The following is an 18,698-nucleotide window of genomic DNA, read 5'->3' as shown; positions in this document are numbered from 1 at the left end:
TGAAGAATACAAATCAACATTAAAAACCAATTGCAATCATAAATACCAGGAAAAATCAGAAATATTTTAAAAATACCATTAACAGCAACATCAAAAATATTAAAAATGTAGAGAAAAACCTGACAAAAAAAACCCAAAACATGAAAGACCTGTACAACTAAAACTGTAAAATATTTCTGAGATAAAGAATAGTTTTTAAAAATAGATATATTGTGTTCATGGGTCAGAAGACTCACTATTGTTAAGATGTCAATTCTCTCTCAAATTCATTTATAAATTCAAAACAGTCCCAATTCAAATTCCAGCATGTGTTTTCATAAAAATTTACAAGCAGATGCTAAAATTCATATGTAAATGTTAAGAAAATGGAATAGTCATAATAAGTTTTAAAAGGAAGAATAAAGTTGGAGGATAAATGCTACATGCTTTCAATACTCATTATAAAAATACACTAATTATAAAAGTGCTATGTTGGCATAAAAACAAACAAATAAATTAAAGAAACAGTTAGACAATCCAAAAAATAGACCCACACATATACAGACAAATTTTCAACCAAGGTGCACAAGCAACTCACAGGTTAAAGGATTACCTTTAAATAAGTTGTGCTTAAACATGTGAATATTTATATGGAGGAAAACAAACTTCAATGAATAACTTACAGTATATATAAATATTAACTCAAAATAGACCACATACTTAAGTGGAAAACTTAAAAATATAAAACTTCTAGAAAAAAACATAGGGGAAAATCTTTGTAACGACAGTTAGGCTAAGATTTCTCAAAAGAATAAATTCATAATTTGAACTTCATCTAAATCAAAAATTGCACTTCAGAAAAGTAGTGTTACTAGGATGAAAACACAAGCCACAAACTAGGAAAAAATATTTGAAAATCAAAAATCTGATAAAGGACTTGTATCTAGAATAAAGCATCCTGAAAAAATGACATGAAAACAAATAATTCAATTACAAAGTAAGCAATGGATTTAAAGAGACACTTGCTCAAATAAAATGTATGCATATGGCAAACAATCACATGAAAAGATGCTCACCATCATTAGTCATTACAGTAATGAAAATTAAAGTGGGAATTACATACCATTTCACACCTATTACAAAGGCCAACATTTAAAAGAACTGAAACTTTCATACACTGCTGGTGGGAATATAAAATGGTACAACCATTTGGAAAAGAGATTGGCTGTTATTTAAAAAGTTAAACCTACACCTGCAAAATCTCTACCTTAAAATTCTATTTGCTAAAAACTTAATCATAATGAAAAGTTTGCAATATAATCACCTGAGTTTAATTAAGTTCTATTTTCTGTTCCATGTTCAGAATAAGATCTATTGCTATGTTATTTTTCAGAATAGAAGAAAATGCACCAAACAAAATTAAGAGAATATAGCAAAAAGATATTGCCTTTCTTAGAAATATATAAAGTTGTATTATAGGATTTAAGAAATAGAAATTGTAAAATATTAATGAAAATTTTAGTTCGAGATGACTTTTATTGCCTGAAGCTAACAAGCCAATTATTTAAAATGTAAAAATATACAAATACTTACAATAACATGTTCCTCTAAGTGGATTACCAACATAGCGATTTTCAGAGTCACATCTGTAGAAACACAAAAACTCATTTATTATTAAACAATGTATTTCATAAGCCTCGTGTTTTTCTGCAAGCAGAAAATGTATTTAAACTCTACATTAAAACATCTTCAAAACTATATCATTAATTGAAATTTAAAAACAAGTCTTCAAAATAATTAATTGTAGAAAGCCTATACATGAGTATGAGAGAGAAAAAATAAGTGGAAAGGAAGAAAATAAACACACAAGAGGAATATAAAGATTGTCAAAAATCAGATGGGATAAGATTATGAGCTTTGGGATATGTATCCTTCCCTTAATAATGAAGGGAAGTTGAAAGTCTGAATAAAGATATAGAGACACATTTGGGGAGAAGAAGAAAATTCATAAATCCACATTATTTTCTTACTTGTGATATTCTTTAAAATTAATATATTTTTCCTCAGTTTCTAAACCAACAAATCTGTATAAAAAAAGACCTCCTCAGTTGGGTAATGAATAAAAAAGTTTTCTTTAAATCAACAAACCCTAACAAAATAGTCTAATATGGACTAAATTCAGGAACTCCAACTTTGAATTCATGTAACCAGATTGTAAAAATGAAAGAACATGTAAGCAAAGTCATGAACTCTAAGTTAAATACATCAAAAATGGTTAAGTATAGCAGTGGGAGAAAATCATCAGTATTTTCAAAATTTTTGAAGTTCATATTTTTCAATCGCTGTTTGCAGAATAAAATTAAAATGACAATGACTAACAAAAATATAGCTTGGTTTTGCATAATGCTATTTCTTGGAACACCCTCCAAATAAATTTTGGTAAAATATATACACCAGATAACTGAATTAAGTGGCTTAATTTTTAAATTATATGTAAAAGTTCAAGGAGTGAACAAGATCTTCCAAAATGTCTTTAGTTTTAGTAGAGTTCACTAGAACAGAGGAATATAGTAATACATAAATATTTTAATTAATAAAGAGTCAAACAGGACTGTCCTATTCATTCAGTTGGTTAGAGATTGGTGTACCACCACCAGGGTCAAAGGTTTAGATCCCCTTACTGGCCAGCCACCAAAAAAAAAAAAAAAAAAATAGTCAAACAGTGGATAATAATAGGCTAAATAATTAGATTACATTCTCATACATTTTCATCCATGTGCTTGCTAGTTTTTGTATTCATGCCAAAAAATAAGTTTAAGAATAAATCTTTCTTTAACTACAAAATTAAGGTAGAAATATGATAGTCCTTTTACCAGCAACTCTGTGAATAAAAAGGCATTTTGGGTGTTAGGTTTTCTGTGATATATGGTAGTTTTCTAATGTTAGAAAATGATCGTACTTATTATCGCTCTGTTAAACACTTCAAAATGTATACTATACAAATTCCTACACTTTTGTACCTTCCTTCAGACTTGCCTCCTTAAATCCCATCACTTCATACAAAGTACATACATATACTGAAGGACTAATTTATATAAAACATTATAATTCCTTTCTCTGTTGTAAAAAATAAATTTGACCTATGGGTACCTTAATACTACTTTTAGAATAGTAAAATATTCAATATAATATTCCCGGCATTGTTATGCATAATATCCCTTGCATTTCTAACTTGCCCAAATAGATGGTTTCAAAGTCCCATAGCAATCTAAAACTACTAACTTTCATAAATGACAAGGAATTTCAAGTGCTTTTTAGTTCATCATATATTAACCTTAAGAACTCTATAATACAAACCCATTTCTTTAATGTAAGTTATAAAGCTTTCTTTTTTGTTAATAATATTTAGTTTATTCGAATTATATGATCTTATATGGGACTGAAAATTATTGTAATATGTTTATCTTCAATATAATATAAGTTTTACAAAGAATGGTGAAAATTTTATTTTCTTCAATCCGCAAATTTTCTCAGAAGGATAAAATTATATGTTCATGTTTAGGAAATAACTTTGCTAGCTTTCATTATTAGTTAGGCTCACAATCTTAACAGAAATAAGGAATCAACAACCTTGTTAAAAACCAAATTTAGAGCTTCCGGTCAAGATGGCAGAATAGACAGTCCCAGCATCACTCTTTCCCAAAAATCAACCAATTTACAACTACATAAAAAAGAAACAACAGCCAAGCAGAGGCCGCTGGAGCTCAGGGGAAGAGGAAGAGAGACCTATGGAGTTCATGAAGGCGGGAGAAGCCACGATGAGGGAAAGAAAAAACTGCTCTGATCATTTTGTGCCATGGCTGCTTTAAGGCTGGAGCTGCTAAGCACATGGAGCAGGAGCTGGCAGAGCCACAGCTGTGCTCTTCAGATGGAGTTGCTTGGAGGAGGCAGGAGAGAAGAAGGTCTTGGTGGACCCCAGGCCAGCAAGACCACTAACAGGGTTCCCGTGGGCTCACATAGGAGTGAGGAGGCAGAACAGCTGAAAAAATGGAGCCACTCAGAGGCCAGTGAATTGTCCCAAGGGACTGGTGCATGGCCCATCCCAGGGGAAGTGTTTGCAGCATGGGCAGTGGGAGAGATGGGCCCACCAGGGGCACACTGGGATACAGCAAAGACAGCTGATCTGCACCCAAATCAGTGTAGGACCATTCAGAGGAGACTGGTCAAGAATATAGAATTTCATGGGGTGCAGTTTGATGAAAAGACTCAGGCCCAGATCAGAATTACTATACAACCCAGGTGCACCAAGTCTCTGGAGAGCCAGAAGTACCTATAAAGCCAACCATTATAACATGTGCTACACAAAAAGTCTTTCCTAGGGAGGCAGCAGTAAAGCAGCAACTTAGCTAAACCACAGAGCTCATGTACTGGTCCCAACAGGAAGTCCCCCAACTTCAGCAGTAAGCAAAGGATAGAAAAATTAGTTCCAGCTCAGACACACCACTCCAGTGCCTAGGAGCCTGGCATGGGGCAGGGCCCACCTGAGGATCTGAGGCATGGATCTGGGAACCAGACCCTCCTCCCACAACCAGGCACACCATGCCATTGCCTGAGGGCCTGTCCGGGTACACGAGGCTTGCAGCCAGGAACTGGACTGCCCTCCCACAACCAGACACACCATGCCAGCACCTCGGGGTCCACCCAGGGACCCGAGGGATGGAGCCAGGGTCTGGACCCCCCTTCCACAATCAGACACACTGCACCAGCACCTCAGGGGCTCCCTGGGGACCCAAGGCTTGGAGCCAGGGAATGGGATCCCCTCCCACAACCAGTCACACTGTGCCAGTGCCTTAGGGCCTGTCCAGGGACCCAAGGCATGGACAAGGGGACCAGACCCCCCTCCCACAACCAGGCACACCATGCCAGTGTCTCACGGGCCACCTAGGGACCCAAGGCATGGACCCACGGACCAGACCCCCTGCCCCTCAACCAGGCACAATGCCAGAGCCAAGGAGCATGCCAAAAATATCACCTCCATGTGGGTGGCCCAAAACAGCCACCACAGTAACCATGGCTGCCACAAAAGCAGCTAGACACCACAACCACCATGCAGATGATCTGCCAGCCACTGGAGTGCATTGACACAAGGCGAGTCAACACAGAGATAAAGAAAAGAAGAGGATGTCTCTCTCCACCAAGCCCATTCCAGAGTGACAGAAGCAGCATCTGCTCTGTGATAATATTGGGGGATCTGGTCACACCTCTCAGCATTGGACAGATCATCTAGGCAACAAATCAACAGAGTAACCATTATTCTTTCAGAAGGAGAGAAGAAATCTAGGGTAATTGTTAAAATTAAAATGTCTTAGAACACCAAGTATTGGCAAGAATGTGGAGCATTAAAAAAATCCATAGAGCCCTGAAAGGGGTATAATTTTACATAACCACTTTACAAAAGAGTTAATTTGCTGAAGTTGAAAATTTGGATATCCAATACATACTCAACAAAAATGTACGTACTTGTGAACCAGAAGATATATACAAGAATATTAATAAAACATTAGTGGTAATGGTAAAAAACAAAAACAAAACTAGAACTACCAAATAGGAAAATGGGAGAATGAATGAATGACGTTTTATAATCATACAATGAAATACTCTACAACTTTGAAAAGAAATTACAGCTACATGGATGCAGCAACTTGGATAAATCTCAAAACATTATGTGAAGTGAATGATACTAGAAAGAAAAGAATATAGAAATATAAAAAAAAACTACCTTGCCCTTTGAATGATCTTTTATGCATGCAAGATAGACTAACAGATTAAAGGTAATAGAACATGAAAAGTTCACTGATGTCGTTGCAGAATATACACTGCAACTCAATCGACATTTAAGAAACCTTGTCAAGTTCTAGTGAAATATGAAATAAGTATAGCCACAACTATCTGAAAGGATTTGTAAAAAAACTTTTCCCCCCAAAAGTCTGTGTGAGGACACATTTTCTTTACATACTTCAACTAAAACAGCGTATAAGCAGATCAAATGCCAAAGCAGATAGAAGAATCCAGCTATTGTCTACTAAGCTAGATGTTAAAGAGATTTGCAAAAGTGTAAAACAATGCCACCCTTCTCACTGGTTTTTTGTTTTGGAAAATAGATATTTATTAATATATTATTATTTAAACATATAATTAATTCATAATTTTCATATTTAATAAATGTCTCATTTAAAATTTCTAATACAGTAAATATAACTCACATACACAAAAGCTCTTTCAGATCTGCATCCTCAATACTATTCAAGAGTAAAAAGGGGCCCCAGAAACAAAAAGTTTGAGGACCACTGACCTAAAGGCTTCACTCAACTAGGACAAGTCCATAAATTAATTTGTCAGCTTGAGCCTCCCTCACCATATTGGTAGTGTAAATTTGAACTCCACACCCACACTCTGGCTTGGCCTTTAAATTCTCCTAGGAGATTTTTCTCCTTAAGCAGCACCCTGGGAAGAGACAACATGTCACTCTGATTCTTCAGGATTATATTTCTACTCCTTCTTACATTAGGGAAATAGTCATTAAAGAGTTTTGAGTTTATACAGGGGTCTCAGTGCCAGCTTTGCACCACACTCAGGAGCAAAATCGTGTCCACCAAGCCATTCCAGCATCAGTTCAGAAGTCTCTTACTCTGGTTTTAATACATCTTCATTTCTGGTCATTAGGGATTATTTCATTTCATTCTTTATGAATATGTAGTTCAGCTATATATCTTAATTTTTAAAAATCAACCTTACCTATAATTTCTCATCTTTTTTGGAATAGGCAGGGGTCCATATTAGCTGCACCTTTGATATTGCCATTTAATTGACTTGCTATTTTATACATACATACATGTATGTATGTATACACAGAATGAGAATGTTGTGCCCTACAGAATATGCATATATTTTTAATGCAAATTGAACATTAACAAAAATGACCTTATATATGACAACCAAAACCGATCTTAACTCCAAGTACAAATAATATACTCTACATTCTCTGATTAAAATGTATAATTATACATCATTATAAAAAGACAACTAATAATTTAATGTCTTTAAAATTAAAAAAAATTCTACAAGTAATTATTGGATCAAAAATAAAATCAAAATTGAAATTACTGATAACTTAGAGAATAATTCACATAAAAAAGACAAATATGACCTGAGTAGTGATTAGTCTGAAACTTAGCATAGTTAGAACACAAGTCTCTGAGGAAACAAAGCAATATCTATATTGTGCAATTCTTCCCCTAAAAAAAGTATTAAGAATTTTAAATTAATTTTAATTAATTAATTAATTAATTAATTTAAAATTGATTTTTAGTTCTTAACTTAATTAAATACTAAGTATTTTTACATTAACATTTTGAAAGCAAAAGCTAGAGTATATAACTCACAAATAATGTTCACAAGTTTTCAGACAAATTATCAATAAGAGGAATAAAAAAATTTTTCTCAATGTAGGAATAGTGCCTCAATTTTCATTTGTCAGTAATTCTTAATGAGGAAATAATGAGCATTTAATAGGAAAAGAGAACTAACTTTTTAGTCAAAGAAACCTAGATGGAAGAAGCCCTACTCCAACACTAATTAGATTGTGACCTTGGACAAATTAACTTTTGCAAGCCTCAATCTCCTTCACAGTAAAATGGGATAGTAATACTTCCTACTTCACAGAATTGTTATAAGAATTAAATAAAAGAGACAAGCATCCCGATATAACTATGGTGATAATGTGGACGATGATGGCAGCAATGAAGATGAAAAACACTAATAAAAATAGAGGATATTATATTTGCATCTGCCAGATGTCAAGGCAAGACAAAAAAAATAAGGAAATTATTTTAGAAATAGACTACACTGAAATATTTTCAATCACTTGTCATTTTCTTTATAAGTAAAAGTGCTAAACTATACAACATAGCCACTGCACTAGGGTCCCCAGAAATGAATTAAACTGACATAGTAGTGCATAGCAGTAATCCATCTTATAATACACATGCATTTGAAATGAGTCTATATTTTGATAAAACATCTACACATATACCAGATATATTTCTACGTTAAAATATTGAAATTTGTCAGAGGGGATGAGTGTCCCGCCTGCCTCAGTCCTTTCCCAAGTCAATGAAGAACCAGAGACACAAGTCAAAAGCAACAGCAAAGCTTTAATGAGCAAAGGAAGATACACTTCAAAGGAGAAGTGGGCCAATTCCCTGAGCAGAGAATGGCGCTTACATGTAAACTCAGGCCTGTTTTATTCTATTAATTTCACATATGCATTTGTAAGCTTGATTGACACATTTGATTGACATTTTGGGATATATAATCTTTTTCCTAATGTGCATGCCCCTACCCATAATTCAGTCTGTTATAACATGTACTAAGTTACCCAAAGGGGACGGACCTGGGTGTAATAATGGAGTAGTTTAATTTTCCATTTCCCTCTACCTGCTCATGACTAACTTTCTAACATACTTACTATAATTTATTTCTTCATAGAAGGTTAAGTTGGAATGTACTAGGAGACTATTCCATCTCCTGATATATCAAGATAAGTTTTAATAATAAATATAGAAGCCTGACCAAAATAAATTAAAGGCTTAAGGTGTATTCTCTTTCTCTGGCGTATATGTCTGTTTCTTTCTGTAATTGTTTCCAACTTGTAATTAGTATATCCTACACCTTAATTTGATACTCTGCTCCTTACTGTAGTTTTTATTAACAATCCCAACAATTCTATATGTATTAGTACCTATTCTGACCGTGAAGAGTTAAAACCACTTAACTTCATTATGCTTGACGTCGATGTAATAATCAAGTTGGAAATCATGGATTATGCTGCTCTCCTAAAAAAACAGTCTTCAACGAGAATAGCTCTGACAAAAAGCTTGAAGGTTTGCAGAAGTTTTAAAAAATGAATGGGGATCAAAAAACAAATTAACCCTAAACACTCCACGGACAGTTTACTAATCTAACCCAGCAATCATGTTTAATAAACAGGTCACATAAGTTTATTCAAATGAAAGAACCGTAATTAAGGATGTCAAGCAAGGTGCTAAGAAAATAGTAATTATTCATAGAAGGGTATGCTAACTCCTGCCACAAACAACCAAAAAATCTCAGTAATTTTTTTACGTTAAAATTTTATGGTAGCTGAAGATACAGTCCAATGTGGAGGGGTGGAGTTGGGGAAAAGTCTTGCTCCATGAGTCCTCCAGAACTTGGGCTGTTCCCAGCCTCTGCAATCTTTTAGGTCCTCATCTTTCTCTCCACTGAATTGCTGAATGGGGAAAGAAAGGGTGTGTGGCAAATGAGCTTTTTAGGGGCCAGACCTGGAAGTGGTGAAAATTATTTCTGCCTATTGGTCAGAACTCAATAAAATGACTTCCAATCTAACTGTAATAGAGGCTGGGAAATATAGCCTACTAGTATTTAGAAAGCTTTTACACTTGACAATTAAATGAAATTCAATCTAGTACAGTTCTGCAGATGAGGGGTTGGCTTTAAAAGACTGATGGTACAGCTAATACTTAAACTCGGAAGTACATTCCTAAAATCCAGGAGCTTTAAATTCAGTAAGTAAAACACCAAAAGAATGCAAACATTTACCTGACATAGAAAGTTTCTGTGCTCGTGTTGACCCTCTTACAAGGCAGGTAGAAACTGAACACAACCAAATATGGTTTTATATTGGGCAAGTTTACACTGGTTTAGCACTATGCTTTCTGAACTGATATTCTGAGATTTACTGCTTTTGGTACTGCCTTATATTCCCTCATGAATAAATGTTGCAGAATAAAGCAAGCAAAGGAAATCCTCAACTACTTTATTTTTTAGACATCAAGTCTGCTTGACTCATCAGCACAATTAAACCATTAGTTCTATCTGCAGTTGCAAAAATGACCTAGACGGATCTTAACAATATTTAGTGTTGATGTTTGAAGTCTATATTCACTAGCTGCTTATTCTATTGTGTTTATGAAGCTGAGAATCTCCATGCAAATCTATGAGAACCTATGAGAAACTAGGTGGAGCATTATGAGGCAGATTGTATAGCAAATGATCCTTACTTTGTATTCCTTGCATAACAAATAAATGTATATTAAGGCACAGAGATGAAAGAGGTATTTTTCCCCATTTCCAATAATTTTTTTTAAGGATAAGGATACTTAGGAAAAACAAAAGTCCTAAGATACATTCTTTTATATATATATATATATATATATATATATGTATATATAAATATCATATATGTGTGTATATGTATATATACATATCATGTGTGTGTGTGTGTGTGTGTGTGTATATATAAATATACATATATATATATGTATAGTCCATGCTATGTGCCAGAAACTATTCTAGAAAAGAAGGCACAAAACTGTTCTGGAAAAGAAGGCATAAGTTTGATCCTCCTAAAATGCAAAGGACATTAGCATCATCTTCTAATCCCTTTCACCCAAAAATGACTTGACAGAACAAAATAGAGAAAAATCGTTAATAATCTCAGAGATATTGCTGGACTAACGGTAAAAAAGGGAAGAAAAAATGCTAAGGAAGAAGATCCTCCTACGGAAATATTTCTCAAAATGTGTCAGGGATTATTATTTTACAACTACCCAGAGTGCTTGTTAGTAAAGCAGAATTTTGGTCCCCATCCCAGAGTTTTAGTTACCATCTTCCAAGAGATTCTTCTGCACACCAGGGTCTTAAGCCTAAAATGAATAGCTATGAAGAAGTTGTGAGATAAGTAAAGAGGAAAGGTATAAGGAACAGAAAAGGGGAGTCAATTATAATAAGTTTACTCAATTAAAATCCTGCTCAGTAATACTGCCATACATCTTAGGGAACTGTAGTTGTAATTCCATATGCCTTTGAGAAATTTATCTTGGAATTTACTGTGGATAAAAAGTAAAACAATTCTAAATCAATCCATTGATTTTGATTTATCTACCAACAAAATATCTAACAGTACCATAAATATGCAATTTTCAACAGAAATCAATGAAATACTATAAGATCTTATGTGAATCAATGAAACAACAAAACACTAGATAAAGGATGACACTAATTGATTAGGTCAGTGGTTCTCAATGGGTGTAAAAGTATGGATAACAATCAGTTATCTCCATAATTATGGAGTTCTAATGAAATTTACTAAAAGGGCTAAAAGGGATGCGGGGACAGTAGACACAGTAGACATCCTCAATGCACAATGCAATCCTGCAAAAGAAAAAAGTGGCCCAAATTTCACATAAATTTAGAATAATTTAGCATATGTTTTTAATCAGGTGAAAAACTTGCTTCTAATTATTTGAGCCTGGAACCTAACTCCATTTTATATATAAACACAAAGTAGTTTTGCATGTTTATAACATACACTGAAATTTCCTAAGAATGCAACTACCATTTAAATTGAAAGTCTACCAATGAGGGTACTTCAAAAAGTTCATGGAAATATATGTATTCTTTTTTAATTCTATTTTTTCACAAACTTTTTGAGATACCCTCATATATAAGTTTACTCAGAACTTAACCAAGAAGTATTCATCATTTCAGAAAATCCGATCATCAGTAGTTACACTGTTCATGGTATATCCTACACACATCTTTTAGTATGCAATGTGTCTAGAGAATATTTGAGATTCCTTTTAAGAGACTAAGAACCAAATATTAAATTAGTTCCAATTTATGAATATTACTGAATTTCATTAATACAATAATTAAAATTATGCTATATTATTCCTATCATATATACATATTTTATATATACATTTAAATAGACATACATACATACATATATATATTTTTTTTTTTTTTTTTTCGTAGCTGGCTAGTACAGGGATACAAACCATTGACCTTGATGGTGTAACACACTGAGTTCTAACCAACTGAGCTAACCAGCCAGCCCCTATCCTGTATATTTTTAAGAATTTTGTGGTACTAGTATTTAAAATCTCTGTAGTAGATATTACATATTAAAATTATTTATTTGGGGGCTGCCAATTGTTTTTCAACAGGGGACTTTGACAGTGTTCTCAGAAGTCTACAACATAACTAAGCTGGTTCTTGTATTACTGTATCTTTTTCCAATCTACTTCCTATTTCCTAAAAACTGATATAGCCCTCCAGATCATTTTAAGTACCAGATACTGAGTGTGTGCCTTCACATGTGGTAGAATTTCAAGACAAAAAATATATTTTCTTTGACATTTCATAACAATCCTATCCATATCTGAAGCTACAGATTATTTTGGCACTACACTCATATACAGCATCCAGATCATATATGAGAATATCACACTTCCTCATTTTCTCCACTTCAAAAGCCTATTATTTCTCTTGGCATGAGATCTCTAATTCTATTTTATTACTATTATTATTATTACTGAAAAATAATCAGTTATAAATATTTGTGGGGTACAAAGTTGACTACTGGTATTTGTGTACAATATGTGATAATAAAATCAGGACAGCTGGCATATCTGTCATTATGAAATGTACTCATTCTTTGTGTCCATTAACTAATTTCTCCCTAACCTCCTACACCTCCCACTTTCTCCTCTAATAGCCACAGTTCTGTTCTTTCTTTCTGAAAGTTTAACATATTACTGTGTTTGTTGCTTCTTTCTTTGGTTTTTGTTGTTTCTTTACTTCTTTCCTACCTTCCTCTTTCCTTCTTAGCTCCTACTTACGAGTGAGGAAATGCAGTATTTCTCTTTTTGTGCATGACTTATTTCACTTAACATAATTTTCTCCAAGTTCATCCATGTTGCTGTGAATTTCATTCTTTTTTATGGCTGAGTAGTATTCCATTGTGCATGCATGCCACATTTTCCTTATCCAGTTGTCCGTCAATGGACATTTAGGTTGGTTCCATATCTTGGCTATTATAAATAGAACTGTGATAAACATGGGAGTGCAGGTATCCCTTCAACAATGATTTCCTTTCCTTTGGGTATATACCCAGCAGTGGGATTGCTGGATCACATGGCAGTTCCATCTATAGTTGTTTGAGAAAGCTCCACACAATCTTTCATAATGGCTGCACTAATTTACAGTCCCACCAACAGTGTAGAAGTTTTCCCCTTTCTCTGCATCCTCATCAGCATTTGTTATTTTCTGTCTTGTTAATAGCAGCCAGTCTAACTGGGGTGAGAAGGTACCTCAATGAGCTTTTGATTTGCATTTCCCTGATGATTATTGATGTTGAGCATGTTTTCATATACCTATTGGCATTTGTATGTCTTTCTTTGAAAACTGTCTATTCAATTCCTTGGCCCATTTTTTATAGGATTATTATTATTATTAATATTATTTTACTGTAAAGTTGGGTTCCTTGTATATTCTGGCATTGTCAGATATATGATTTGCAAATATTTTCTCCCATTGTGGAAGTTGTCTTTTCATTTTGTTGATTGTTTCCTTTGCTGTAATGAAGGTTTTTGTCTCATATAATCCCATTTGTTTATTTTTTCTTTTGTTGCCTATGCTTTTGGGGTCTTATTCAAAAAGCCTTTGCCCAGTCCTACACCCTGAAGTGTTTCCCCTATGTTTTCTTCTAGGAGTTTTATAGTTTCAGGTCTTATACTCCAGTCTTTAAACTAGTTTGAATTGATTTTGGTATATGGCAAGAGGTATGGGTCTAATATCATTCTTCTACATATGGATATTCGATTTTCTCAACACTTATGGAAAAGACTGTCCTTTCCCCAACGTATGGTCCTTGGTGCCTTCATCAAAGATCAGTCAGCTGTAAGGAGGTGGGTTGATTTCTGGTTTGGTTCTGTTCCACTGATGTGTGTGTCTGTTTATATGCCAGTACCATGCTGTTTTGGTTACTATAGCTTTGTAGTATAATTTGAAGTCAGGTAATGTAAAGCTTCCAGCTGGGTTTTTTTTTTTTTTTTTTTTTTGCTCAGGGTTGCTTTTGCTATCATGGGTCTTTTGTTCCTCCATATGAATATTAAGGTTGCTTTTTCTATTTCTGTGAAGAATGTCATTGGTATTTTGATGGGGATTGCATTGAATCTGCAGTTTGCTTTGGGTAGTATGGACATTTTCACAATGTTAATTCTTTCAATCAATTAACATAGAATGTCCTTCCATCTTTTTTGTCTTCTTTAATTTCTTTCAGCAGTGATTTGTAGTTCTTGTTGTAAAGACCATTCACCTTCTTGGTTAAATTTATTCCTAGGTATTTTATTTTGGGGGTAGCTGTTATAAATGGGCTTGCTTTCCTGATTTCTTTTTCTGCTTGTTCATTGTTGGAGTATAAAAATGCAATAAATCTTTGTACATTGATATTGTATCCCACAACTTTACTGAATTTGTTTATCAGCTCTAGGAGTTCTTTGGCAGAGTCCTTAGGTTTTTCTGTATATCAGATCATGTCACTGGCACACAGGAACAGTTTGACTTCATCTTTTCCAATTTGGATGCCTTTTCTTTCTCTTGCCTCATTCCTCTGGTCAGTACTTCCAATGCTATATCAAAATAGGAATGGGGAAGTGAGCATCCTTGTCTTGTTCCTGTTATTAAAGGAAAACCTTCAGCTATTCTGCATTCAAAATGATACAGGCAGTGGGTTTGTCATATATGGCTTCCATTGTGTTGATATACTTCCCTCATACCTAATTTACTGAGTCTTTATCATGAAGGGATGCTGAATTTTGTCATATGCTTCTTTTTCTGTGTCCTTGAGATAATCATTTGGCTTTTGTCCTTAATTTTGTTCATGTGGAGCATCACCTTTATTGATTTGTTATGTTGAACCATCCTTGCATCCTTGGGATGAATTCCACCTGATCATGATATATAACCTTTTTGATGTGTTGTTGTTGTATTCTGTTTGCTAATATTTTGTTGGGGATTTTTTCATCCATGTTCATCAAGGATATTGTCCTATGGTTTTCTTTTTGTTGTTGTTGTTGTATCTTTGTCTAGTTTTGGTATCAGAGTGATACTGGCCTCATTGAATGAGTTTGGGAGGATGGCCTCTGTTTCAATTTTTTGGAATAGTTTGAAAAGGAGTGGTATTAACTCTTCTTTAAGGGTTTCGTAGAATTCAGCAGTAAAGCCATCCAGTCCTGGGCTTTTCTTTGTTGGGAGACTGCTGATTGCTGCTTTAATCTCATTGCTCAATATTGGTGTATTGAGGTTTTCTATGTCTTCTTGGTTCAGTCTTAGTAGTTTGTATGTGTCCAGAAATTTACCCATTTCCTCCAGATCTCAAATTTGTTGGCAAAAACTTATTCATAATAATTTCTAATGATTCTCTGCATTTCTATGGTATCTAACTCTGATTTACATTGACTGGGTCCAGAGTGAGTGGAAGTATTTTCAGGGGTTTCCTCCTCTTGGCCTCTTCTACCTTAATGGCTCTCACAGCAGGTAAGGAAGTCAGTATGAGGGATCTCCCAGCTGCTCCATACAGGCATATGTTGTTTTATTGAACTTCACCTTATTGCCCTTCACACATGATGCATATTTTATAAATTGAAGGTTTGTGGCAACTCTTCATCGAGTATGTCTGTTGGCACCATTTTTCCAACAGCATGTGCTCATTCTTGTTTGTGTTACATTTTGGTAATTCTTGCAATATTTCAAACTTGTTTGTTATTATTATATGTGATACAGTGATCTGTAATCAGTGATCTTTGATGTTACTACTGTAAAATTATTTTGAGTGCCACAAACCATGCCCATATAAGACAGCAAATTTGATGAATGGTGTGTGTGTTCTGATTGCTCTGCCAACTGGCCATTCCTCTGTGTCTCTCCCTGTTCTTGGGCCCCCCTATTTCCTGAGACACAACAATATTGAAAGTAGGCCAATTAATAACCTTACAATGACCTCTAAGTGTTCAAGTGAAAGGAAGAGTTGCATGTCTCTCACTGTAAATCAAAAGGTGGAAATGATTAAGCTTAATAAGGAAGGCATGTCAAAAGCTGAGACAGGCTGAAAACTAGGCCTCTTGCACCAAACAGTTAGCCAAGTTGTGAATGTAAAAGAAAATTTTGTGAAGGAAATTAAAAGTGCTACTCCAGTGAATGCACAAATGATAAGAAAGTGAATGAAACAGCCTTATTGCTAATATGGAGAATGTTTTTAATGGTCTGAATAGCTACAACATTTCCATATGTCAAAGATTAATTTAGAGCAAGGCCCTAAGTCTCCTCAATTCTATGAATTCTGAGAGAGGTGAGGAAGCTGCAGAAGAAAAGTTTGAAGCTAGCAGAGGTTGGTTCATGAGGTTTAAGGAAAGAAGCTGTCTTCATAACATAAAAGTGCAAGGTGAAGCAGCAAGTGCTGATATAAGAAGCTAAAGCTAGTTAATCCAGAAGATCTAGCTGAGGTCGCTGAAGGTGGATGAAATAGCTTTTTATTGGAAGAAGATGCCATCGAGGACTTTCATAACTAGAGAAGAAAAATCAATGCCTGGCTTCATAACTTCAAAGGACAGGCTGACTCCCTTTTTAGGGGTTAATGCAGCTGGTGACTTTAAGTTGAAGCCAGTGCTCTTTTATCATCTGAAAATCCTAGGGCCCTTAAGAATTATGTTAAATCTACTCTGCCTGTGCTCGACAAATGAAACAACAAAGGCAGGATGGTGGCATATCTATTTACAGCATGGTTTACTGAATATTTTAGGTCTAGTGTTGAAATCTACTGCTCAGAAAAACATTCTTCTTTCAACATATTGCTGCCCATTGACAATGCACCTAGTTACCCAAGAGCTCTGATGAAGGTACAGAAAAAGATTAATTTTGTTTTCACACCAGCTAAAACAAAATCCATTCTGCAGCCCAGGGATCAAGGGGCAATTTTGACTTTCAAGTTTTAATATTTCAGAAATATATTTTGTGGGCCGAGCCCGCGGCACACTCAGGAGAGTGTGGCGCTGGGAGCGCAGCGTCGCTCCCGCCGCGGGTTCGGATCCTCTATAGGAATGGCCAGTGCACTCGCTGGCTGAGTGCCGGTCATGAAAAAGACAAAAAAAAAAAAAAAAAAAAAGAAAGAAATATATTTTCTAAGGAATATATTTCTTACATTACAGCATATTTGCTTACATTAAAGAATGTATCTTCTTACATTACACCACAGCCACAGATAGTGATTCCTTTGATGGATCTGGGCAAAGTAAACTGAAAACCTTCTGGAAAGAGTTCATCATTCCTGATGCCAATAAGAGCATTCATGATTCATGGAGCAGGTCAAAATAATAACATTAATAAGGGGTTGGAGGAAGTTGATTCCAACCTCATGGATGACCTTGAGGGGTTCAAGACTTCAGTGGAGGAAGTATCTGCGGAAGTGATGAAAATAACAAGAGAACTAGAATTAGAAGTGGAGTGTGAAGATGTGACTGAATTGCTGCAATCTCATGATAAAACTTTAACTGTTGAGCAGCCACTTCTTATGGATGAACAAAGAAAGTGGTTTCCTGAGATGGAATCTACTCCTGCTGCACATTATGTGAGCTTTGTTGAAATGATAAGAAAGGATTTAGAATACTACATCAAAACTTAGTTGACAGCGTAGCAGCAGGGTTTGAGAGAATTGACCCCAATTTTGAAAGAAGATCTAATGCGACCAAAATGCTATCAAACAGTATCTCATGCTAAGGAGAAATCTGTTGTGAAAGGAAGAGTCAATCAATGCAGCAAACTTCCTTGTTGTCTTATTTTGAAAAATTGTCACAGCCAATACAGCCTTCAGCAACTACCACCCTGTTCAGTCAGCAGCCATCCATTTTGAGACAAGACCCTCCCAGCAAAAAGATTGACTCACAGAAAGCTCAGATGATCATTAGCATTTTTAATAACAAAGTATTTTTTAATTAAGGTAAATACATTTTTTTTAGACATAATGTTATTGCATACTTAACAGACTACAGTATAGTGTAAACATGACTTTTATATGCACTGGGAAACCAAAAAATTTCTGTGACTTGCTTTATTGCAATATTTGCTTTATTGCAGTGGTCTGGAGCTAAACCTACAATATCTCTGAGGTAAGCCTGTACATCCATTTCAATTATGTGCTTAGGGACAGGAAAATGATCACAGAATGAGATTGTAGACACACTGTACTCAGTGAAACAGATTTGGACCAAGATTCCATTTATTACCCAATCTCCATAAGTTCCCATTGTAATAAGGGGCTATTACTATTTATTCTCTAAATGCCAGTAGCACTCCCCAATTTTTAAAGATAATTAATTATACTTATTTCACTTAAGTATAATGCACTCTCCCAGTGCATATAAAAGTCATGTTTACACTATACTGTAGTCTGTTAAGTATGCAATAACATTATGTCTAAAAAAAATGTATTTACCTTAATTAAAAAATACTTTGTTATTAAAAATGCTAATGATCATCTGAGCTTTCTGTGAGTCAATCTTTTTGCTGGGAGGGTCTTGTCTCAAAATGGATGGCTGCTGACTGAGTCAGGCACAGAAAGAGAAATACCACATGTTCTCACTTATTGGTGGGAGCTAAAAATTAATATATAAATTCACACACACACACACACACACACACACACACACACACACACACAAACCGAGGGGGGGAAGAAGATATAACAACCACAATTATTTGAAGTTGATACGACAAGCAAACAGAAAGGACATTGTTGGGGGGGAGAGGGGAGGGAGAAGGGA

At 34.9% G+C, this 18,698-nt stretch overlaps 1 protein-coding gene across 3 annotated transcripts in view; it reads right to left on the bottom strand.

Moving 5' to 3' along the window:
• ATRNL1 (attractin like 1) overlaps window positions 1–18,698 on the bottom strand; it is an 819,545-nt gene that overhangs the window by 526,628 nt on the left and 274,219 nt on the right. For 2 of the 3 annotated variants that reach the window (XM_063102060.1, XM_063102061.1), the window contains exon 21: window positions 1,573–1,625. In XM_063102060.1, the coding sequence (XP_062958130.1) occupies window positions 1,573–1,625 (53 nt within the window). Of the gene's footprint in view, window positions 1–1,572; window positions 1,626–17,271; window positions 17,337–18,698 lie in introns of those variants that run through there. The other variant, XM_063102062.1, reaches the window with a different exon arrangement.

Source organism: Cynocephalus volans, chromosome 7 (genome assembly GCF_027409185.1).
Source record: "Cynocephalus volans isolate mCynVol1 chromosome 7, mCynVol1.pri, whole genome shotgun sequence".
NCBI lineage: Eukaryota > Metazoa > Chordata > Mammalia > Dermoptera > Cynocephalidae > Cynocephalus > Cynocephalus volans.
This window is presented reverse-complemented; position numbering and strand designations above follow the sequence as displayed.